The 9,878-nt window shown below is 42.2% G+C and overlaps 1 protein-coding gene across 2 annotated transcripts; it reads right to left on the bottom strand.

Moving 5' to 3' along the window:
- Window positions 1-3,337: 3,337 nt before the first annotated feature.
- On the bottom strand, window positions 3,338-7,118 carry b9d1 (B9 protein domain 1). Of its 2 annotated transcripts, none has more exon segments than NM_001304118.1 (7): window positions 3,338-3,879; window positions 5,632-5,699; window positions 5,852-5,914; window positions 5,984-6,080; window positions 6,288-6,399; window positions 6,618-6,686; window positions 6,906-7,106. In NM_001304118.1, coding segments are annotated over 7 exon segments (636 nt in total). In that variant the 5' UTR covers window positions 6,969-7,106; the 3' UTR covers window positions 3,338-3,715.
- Between the last annotated feature and the right edge of the window lie 2,760 nt (window positions 7,119-9,878).

The following is a 9,878-nucleotide window of genomic DNA, read 5'->3' as shown; positions in this document are numbered from 1 at the left end:
ACTTCACCATCTCTCTCTTAGGTCATGACTAACTTTGGGTTAACCCCTGAGGTCAACGTGTATGAACTTTAACCTTAAAGTCAGCGGATATCCAAACGTCAACCCCTGAGGTCAACCTGTAGATGAACTTTAATCCAGAAGAAGCCAGGGTGTGTCTCTGTGTGAGGGGGTTTGGGAGCGACAGACACTAGGGCCGTGTCAGTTGTTCTGGACAGGGGAAACTATAAAAGGGACAAAGCTGTGTCCAGATTGACATCCTATTCCCTTCATAGTGCTCCAGTCATGGGGTCACTGATGGGGTTAGGGACCATTTCAGAGGGCGACACTGACCCCAGATGGACTGACCTCACTGTGACCTCATCAGAGGGTGACACTGACCCCAGATGAACTGACTTCACTGTGACCTCATCAGACATTTGTGGTCCAGCCTTGACCTCTCACAGACCTGTAGAAACAGGAGTCTAGGGATGCCTGCCTGCCTCCACCAACCTGCTCTTCTCTTCTGGTGGTCATGGGGGTTTCTGGGTAATGTAGTCCAGAGAGGTCAAAGGGAAATAAGATGTTGAAGAAACTGTATAACCACAGATCTAGAATCAGATTCCCTGGCCTCAGCCCTAACTTGCGAAATTAGAGAGACAAGCTAACATCTGAGTCCAGACCTGTGGTTAATAGGTCTAAATCTCACTGTTATAATCATCATTATTATTATTATTATTATGATATTACTACTACTCTGTAATCACTGTTCATATCGGCTGTCTGTAGCCTCTAAGTGTACTTTAACTAATAATCCGGTCCTAGACACACAACTGCTCTATCTCTCACTGTCCATCTGAGGTCACATGAGTGGCACAGTTTGGAAGGGACAAATCTGACCTAAATTGGATTAGCCGTAATCTACCTGAAAGATCATTAGCACACACACACACACACACACACGGCTGTGTGCCTAGGCCGGTGGGAGTAGATACCACTTCACTTAACAGGGAGCCACACATGGGTAGCAGGACACGTGACCTCCAAGCTGTTACTGTTGAGTTTTATTACCAATACGTGTAAATCCATAGCAACGCCTTCAGGTGTTGTCTGGGTCGTTGACCAGCTAACCCATGTATCATCCCTCCTCATCCATCCGGTGGGTATATACTATAGTTCTACACAGGTAGGGGCTCTCCCTCTGTTACCAAACTCACAAGGGTTTCATTTGTCAGGAGATCCTGCCTGTGCTTTTAATGACCTGTTGTCGTCACACAGTTGAAACACTAGATTGGAAATTCTAAAGGAGGGATTTAAGGCCGGGCGTTTTGGTCAGGGAGTTGGTCAACCGTGGAATACCCGTGCTGTGATAGAATCAGTACATCGTGGTTCTCAACTTACTGTTACGATGTACACCATTGGAATACTCGCGGAGCGATTTCAAATGTGGTCTGGCATTGTCCCTAAATTAGCCGCAGTCAGCTAAATTCTGTTACATTTCTAGTTCAGGGATTGAGGATGCTATGCCAGACCTTGTAGTAAAGATCAACAAAGTACCAAGGTGTGTACCCTGATCTCCTGGGGTCATGACCTCCATGCCCCCCCCCCCCCCCATTAGGTTTTGATTACCGTACACTGGCTGCAGTCAGCTGATAAGACTTTCCAAGACAACAAAAGAAAGACATTTATGTTCTGTTCACATATTTTAAAGGATGCTTATACAGACAATAAGTACAAAACCTTTATAAAACTGCATTTGTAATTACATTACTATTTGAGCTTTATGATAATATGATTTCAGAATGATATGGCTGAACTTTTATTCTAGAATGATATATCACATGGCTGAACTTTTGTTTGCCTTCATAAGGAAAGGACATGCATTACTACTGACCTGTATTCTAATTAGACTGGTTTGGAATTCTCCCTGAACAAAATGGCTGCCATTTTGACCCCTGATGATCATATCAGAAATATAATAGGATCTCTATGGTTACCATCGGGTAACGTGTAGTTGCTCCTTCAGTGACCTCTGCTCCAGGACTCGGTGTTGGGGTTTTTCTTTTCCGTTTGTTCTAATCACTGCCAATGTTATGCCTGTGGAAAGGGCGTTGTTGTAGTAGTAATAGTAGTGTGCTAGCGCCCTCCCCTGGTCCGGACTGGTATTATAGCAGGGTCCATGGAACCTTTTTACTCAGGCACTGGGAGGGGCAGGCCAAAACCGGGTGGTTATTTTTGCGTGGAACCCGCCCCCACTTTACAGACCAGCAACATGAATGAGTCTTATTATGCAAAAATTTTGATTTAAAAAAAGGAAAATTCACAATTTGCTCTGTTTTTGCTGATATCTAGCACTGTCTGTTGCTCTCCGTTAGCGTGTGTACTAGGCTTCACAGATGACTAACATCATGACACCGATTCCTTTCCTATTTTCCACGTTATTATTTTTACCGTGTTCTTACCGTGACTGTCTTTTTATTTACCATTACCATTGTATCTGGATGCAGGCAGATTGTGTGTGGGGTGTTCCCCTGGTTGGCATTATAACTGTAAAATAATTTATCATTTGTACTATTGTAACATATTGATCTGACCGTATCGTTATTCATTCCTTCCTGGGTTTTGTAGGTGGTCACATGACCAGCGTGGTATTTTAATGGGATCTAAACCGCGGCACAACAGCATCATCTGAAGATGCTGTGCCAATAAAATGTATCACTCAGACACACTTTTCTCCGTGTGTGTTTGTTTGCTTTAGGTCCAACTACTCATCGGGACCTTTTGCCGGTCCCCATGAGGCAAAAGTAACTTTTCTGCTCAGGGTTTAGGGTCAAACTTACAATTCATTTTCGTTAGAATTGGGGCGTCATAAGGTCCAGACGTTGTTAGTTAAGTTTAGGGTCAAGGTTAGGCATTACATCTAGGTAAAGTTTAGGCATAAATGTTACTTTATTGAGGTTAGGGTTAAGATTAGGGCAAGGGAGCAGTGTCATAAGATACTCAGCCCCTTCCCACTATTGTAAATCTGAAAAGTGAAAAAATACCTTTGAGGGATGGTCACCCTCATAGTAGTTGAGGGTTTTTATAAAAATTAACAAGATCAGTCTGGTAGCAGTTGTAGGGTTTCTAACATTAAGTCTGACTTAATTTGAACAGTGGATAAAGAGCTACTGTAATGTGGGCGTGATTGATTTCCAGCCTCAGAGCTCAAATCAATTTGATTGCAGGTTATAGCATTGCAGCAATGATCCCAATCACATGGTGGCACAAGGAGGTTTTCCTTTAACAAGTGAAATACTTCTAACATTTGATTGGACTTGTACATACATTAGGAACAAACATCACTCTCGTACACCAAACACCTCACGATGAAACATTTATTATCAATATAAAAACACCATCGACAGACAGATTGTATTAAATAGAATCAACAATAGCTGGAGGTTGTGTCTAGTAGCCTTGACTGGCGTTCCTGCCCTGTACACTGTGCGACCGACCAACTCTTCACTTGGAAACACCTGCCCTGACATGAACTCCTTAAAGGGTTCAATTACTCTCATCTGCAGCCGGCTCAAACGAGATTAACAGCATGTGGGGTCATCTACTTTATAGGACAGGTCATTGAATGGGCGAGCCCTGGAAGCTGAATCAGCCTCAGGTAACCTGCAGTGGGTCACTGGTTTGTGACTAGATTTCAGAAATGTTTCACATCTTATAAATGTCTGTGTGTGTGTGTCCATCACATGCTTAATGTCTGGTTTCCCGGGCCAAAGCCAGCAGCCACAGGGTGGGTGTGTGTGTGTGTGGTCTCGGTGGCTGTGGTATCATAACCAAGTCTCTTCATGTCCTTCGTCACAATGTTGAATGAGAGGGTGACGAAGCCCTGAGAACTCACTCTGGTCACTGATGGAGAATGATTGAAGGAGAGAGAAAAATGAAGGTTAGTAGAGATATATACACACGTTGTTCAATCATTCCACCTATAAACGCTTCGGGTGCATCAACGAACTTTAATGCTCCCAGACTTGTCACGCTGCAAATCCCGCCTCTGCCTTCAACTGATTGGTTAACACAAGCATTCTAACACCCGGGTCTTTTTGAAGATGAGGGAATTTGTCAAGATATTTACTAAATACAGTCTTACTTTCCCTGTTATCAGTGGATTAATAATGAGTAAATATTCTACATTCTGGTTGTTTTTGCATTTCACAATTTTTCCCCTTGAAGAATTTTAGAATTTCTTCAAAAAATATCTGCAACTTGGCATTTTTACAACGCTGTCAATCTTGTCAGGACAAGGTGACGCTTGTCAACATTTCTGCTTACATTATATTTGGTTAAATTTAGCCAATATTGATAAGTTCACTTTGCCTGTAGATGTTTACACAATTATGAAAATGGCGAGCTGGGATAGGCCGACATGAAACAGACCTTATTTGAAGTGATTCGAAAAATGAATGGACTAAGAACCATCTAATATCTAATAAGCTTGTCTTCTCCAATGACTCAGTCAAGTGGAGTAAATCATTGTTATGGGGGTGATGTCTTTTGTAGGCGCACGGCCAGACAGTGGGGAGAACAAGTGTTTGATACATCGCTGATTTTGTAGGTTTTCCTACTTATAAAGCATGTAGAGGTCTATCATTTTTATCACAGGTACACTTCAACTGTGAGAGACGGACTCTAAAACATATCCAGAAAATCACATTGTGATTTTTAAATAATTAATTCACATTTTATTGCATCTGTAATTGCAAACAGGTTTCTGTACCAAATATTAAGTTCTGCTTTTCTGATGTATCAAATACTTATGTCATGCAATAAAATGCAAATTAATCACTTAAATCATACAATGTGATTTTCTGGATTTTTGTTTTAGATTCCATCACTCACAGTTGAAAAATGACAGACTTCTACATGCTTTGTAAGTGGGAAAACCTGCAAAATCGTCAGTTTATCAAATACTTGTTCTCCCCACTGTAGCTAAATTATTAAGTCCAGGTCACACAGCAAAATATTTAGGCCAACGTTAGAAACGGCAGCAATGTAGCACAGTGACTTTAAGGTTGAACCTGCCTGTAGCACAGAGCCCATTAATGTATCTCTGAACTGACCTCGTTCCAAACATAGATAATAGAACAGTAGATGGGCTGATGTCATAGAGCCCCTATAAATGAGAAAGGGAAAAATTTGACAGCCATCTTACCTGGGACCTGTTCTAAACAATCTACAACACAAACAAAACACATGGTAGTGGCATTTTAGTTCTAATAACAGTTACATTTCCTTAATAATATATAAATAGCCACGGTGATGCATAACAATGCATAAAATGGCTGTACTTTACAAAATATTAACAAAAATGTATTTGAAATCGTTTAATTTATTAATTTAAGATTACAAAATGGCAATGGTTTAAAGCAGGAAGCTATAAGGATAGTACTTTAAATAAGGTGCTGATTATTTATTATTATTTTATTTTATTATTCCACATACTTTGTGTGCAACATTAATTCATACTTCACTGTAGCAAGCTATCTGACACCGTTTAAAAAAGAAAGATAATTCTGATACTGTAAAGTTACGTAGCATAGACGCGACATAACTACATCCAAGGTTCCAAATCTCAATTAGGGGTCACATCGCCACGCCTACCTTCCCGTCCTTCTCCCTGGGCAACCACTTTAGGATCAGTGAACTCTGGACGTCGACCCAACAGCCAACTGGAGAAAACGCACACTTAGCATCCAGCATGTCTTATTTCTAAGACAATTTTCCATTCCTGACAATAATACGCACGTAATTTCCATGTTATATCAACTCGGTAAATGTTGGTCCTGAAATGATAGGAAAACAAGCACACACACTACAGTACCTTGTGAATTTCTGTAGTCTGGACGTAGACTCAGGAACAAACATGGGGATTGTTCTGGTGTGTCTGGAAAGGAGATCCTTAATTAGAGGAGGCGTGGAGAGCGGAGTAGAGGAAAAGATCAGAGGTACATACTGTCCAGGTGTAATAGGAATGTGTGTTGCTCCATATCCTCTGACCACATCGTTACCAAACGTATCCGGCCCATACACACTCACCACGATCTGAGGCCCTGAGGAAACGCACAGAAAATTGTATCAGTGATTTGGAAAGCGGTGATATAGCTGGATGTTTATGCGCACGTTTTAGATTCCTGGCGGGGAGCAAAAATCCCCACGAAAATAATTAAACAAGGAACAATTGACATTGTGTGGTTATTTTAGCAGTACACACGAGAACTGCCAAAAAAATCCCGACAAAGTAGGCAACCGTGTCTCACAGCCCAACGGGTTGGTGCTCTTGAAGGTGATCTCCAGGGGAAAGTTCCAAACCAGTCTGTGAGGGGAGTCCCTTCCTTTAGACGTTATCTGAGAAATACCCTCTTCCAAGCCCTAGGAGGAAAGAAATACCTCAATGTCCAAGTCGAGGGGTGTTGTATATAGGAAAGACATGAATGCACACGCGACTATTTGAGAAGCAGACGTTTGCTACAGTGGCTAGTTTGTATAGTCGTTGCTGGTTGCAAGCTAGCAGGACACGGTTGTTATCCACAATCGGAAAGAAACGACGTGCTTATAAGAACTGCGTGCGAGGATGCGGTGTGACTCACGGATGTGGGAGCCCAATCGTGGCCGTAGACGAAGCAATATTTACAGTACAGGTCGTCATACTCTGGAAACTGAAAACACAAACCGCAACAGTGGAAACAGCGAGATGGGCTGATTGACATTTTACTACAGCAGATTAATACCTCAGTTGTATAATAGCAAAAGTTTCATATTTATGTGTACTATACCAAGAAGCTACAAAATAATACATGTTGTAGCCATAATGTAACGTTCTTGGAGTAACGTCAGGCAGGCTAACTCACATGGCTAAAGCCAGTTATGTTACTTACATTTGCCCCCTCTATCTGGCCGTTTATCATCAACAGAAACACGGATGGGCTATTGGCAGTCATCCCGCTTTTTTGAAAGAAGAGCTGGATATCAAACAGAACCCGACGTATCTCGTCGGTCTGAACCGCAAAGCTAACTGCTACAGAACAGTGGCTAGCTAAATATTTGGTTGTCAAGACGCTTTACCTACGACTCGGCGTGAGGACCAAAATTGGGTCCAGTCAGTTGAGTTTAGTAAACGCGTTTAGTAACCAACTGTCCGGTAGGTGGTACCCTACGACACTAAAATAACCGCTTTCCCTGTGGGTTTTATTAATGTCCTTTCTTGACTCTGAGATTCATCCTCACACCACCCAGTGCCATGACAGTAATCATAGGCGCAACCATTGAGGATGGGAGCTCAGCTCTACTGGTATTTTAGAGAATCATTCAGAAACGTAGGGAACCGTCAACTGCCACCATCTCACAAAATCAGTTTTCAAGAAGGCGGAACCCCAACATACACTCACCTAAAGGGTTATTAGGAACACCATACTAATACTGTGTTAGACCCCCTTTCGCCTTCAGAGCTGCCTTATTTCTACGAGGCATTGATTCAACAAGGTGCTGAAAGCATTCTTTAGAAATGTTGGCCCATAATGATAGGATAGCATCTTGCAGTTGATGGAGATTTGTGGGATGCACATCCAGGGCACGAAGCTCCCGTTCCACCACATCCCATAGATGCTCTATTGGGTTGAGATCTGATGACTGTGGGGGCCATTTCAGTACAGTGAACTCATTGTCATGTTCAAGAAACCAATTTGAAATGATTAGAGCTTTGTGACATGTTGCATTATCCTGCTAGAAGTAGCCATCAGAGGATGGGTACATGGTGGTCATAAAGGGATGGACATGGTCAGAAACAATGCTCAGGTAGGCCGTGGCATTTAAACAATACCCAATTGACACTAAGGGGCCTAAAGTGTACCAAGAAAACATCCCCAATACCATTACACCACCACCACCAGCCTGCACAGTGGTAACACGGCATGATGGATCCATGTTCTCATTCTGGTTACGCCAAATTCTGACTCTATCATCTGAATGTCTCAACAGAAATCGAGACTCATCAGACCAGGCAACATTCTTCCAGTCTTCAACTGTCCAATTTTGGTGAGCTCGTGCAAATTGTAGCCTCTTTTTCCTTTTTGTAGTGGAGATGAGTTGTACCCGGTGGGGTCTTCTGCTATTGTAGCCCATCCGCCTGAAGGTTGTGCGTGTTATGGCTTCACAAATGCTTTGCTGCATACCTCGGTTGTAACGAGTGGTCATTTCAGTCAAAGTTGCTCTTCTATCAGCTTGAATCAGTCGGCACATTCTCCTCTGACCTCTAGCATCAACAAGGCATTTTCGCCCACAGGAATGCCGCATACTGGATGTTTTTCCCTTTTCACACCATTCTTTGTAAACCCTAGAAATGGTTGTGCGTGAAAATCCCAGTAACTGAGCAGATTGTGAAATACTCAGACCGGCCCGTCTGGCACCAACAACCATGCCACGCTCAAAATTGCTTAAATCCCCTTTCTTTCCCATTCTGACATTCAGTTTGGAGTTCAGGAGATTGTCTTGACCAGGACCACACCCCTAAATGCATTGAAGCAACTGCCATGTGATTGGTTGATTAGATAATTGCATTCATGAGAAATTCAACAGGTGTTCCTAATAATCCTTTAGGTGAGTGTATGTACTCTATAAGGCTGCTAAACAAAAGATCTGCCTGTCTATCCTGACCCAGCTCCACACATGAATCTAGAGTCCATCCTCACCTCTTCAATGACAATCAAATTCAAAGTGAGCGTGAATTTTCCAAGAAACAATAACATTTCTCAGTTTCAACATTTGAAATGTTGTCTTGGTACTATTGTCTATTGAAAATTGTTTAAGCCTAATCCTGGACTAAAAAAATCAAGCTCAATGGAGAATCTCTATTGAGCTGGATTATTTTAGTCCAGAACTAGGTGTAATCCTGTACACAGTTCCAACACCATCATCAAGTTCACAGATGACACCACAGTGGTAGGACTGATTTGTGACAACGATGAGTCAGCCTACATGGAAGAGGTCATGTGCCTGGCGGCGGGCGTCGTGCACTGATAACAACCTGGCCCTCAATGCAAAGAAAACCAAGGAGCTCATTTTTCGGTTGTTACATGTACATGTCTACCTCGGGAACCTCATTGCTGCTATCCCTGCATTTCAGCGGCACATACTACCTTACACCTCCAATTTGCTCGATTGCACAGTCAGAATTGCCATTTGTACTTGCATTTGCCTCATCGCACAAATATCCATTCCCCACTTGTACATACATTATACTTAATATTACATTTTCTGCCCTCCCTATTTGCCTTCATTGCACATCAGTATATTCCACTGTAATATATACAGTATATACACTGTACTTAATGCTGGTAGATTTACCACCCTCTTCTATTTGCACTTCTGGTTAGATGCTAACTGCATTTCGTTGTACTGTATTTGTACTGTTCAGTGACAATAACGTTTAATCTGATCTGATCTGTGATCACAAAACCGGCCCATAGGGTTAAAATGATTGGCATTACATTTTACCCAGCGTCCCAACTGTTTTTGGAAACAGGGTTGCAGATATGTTCCTTATGTCGCTCCCCCAGTGATTCATAATGGCCTGGATTCTAGATGTTCTGTTTTAGATATGTTCCCCATGTCTCACCCCACATGATGATTCATAATGGCCTGGGTTCTAGATGTTCTGTTTTAGATATGTTCCCCATGTCTCACCCCACATGATGATTCATAATGGCCTGGGTTCTAGATGTTCTGTTTTAGATATGTTCCCCATGTCTCACCCCACATAATTATTCATAATGGCCTGGGTTCTAGATGTTCTGTTTTAGATATGTTCCCCATGTCTCACCCCCGGATTCGTAATGACTTATGTTGGTGCACAA

Source organism: Esox lucius, chromosome 11, assembly GCF_011004845.1.
Source record: "Esox lucius isolate fEsoLuc1 chromosome 11, fEsoLuc1.pri, whole genome shotgun sequence".
NCBI classification, from domain to species: domain Eukaryota; kingdom Metazoa; phylum Chordata; class Actinopteri; order Esociformes; family Esocidae; genus Esox; species Esox lucius.
Note: the sequence above shows the minus strand (reverse complement) of the source record. Positions and strands in the feature narration are given on the sequence as shown.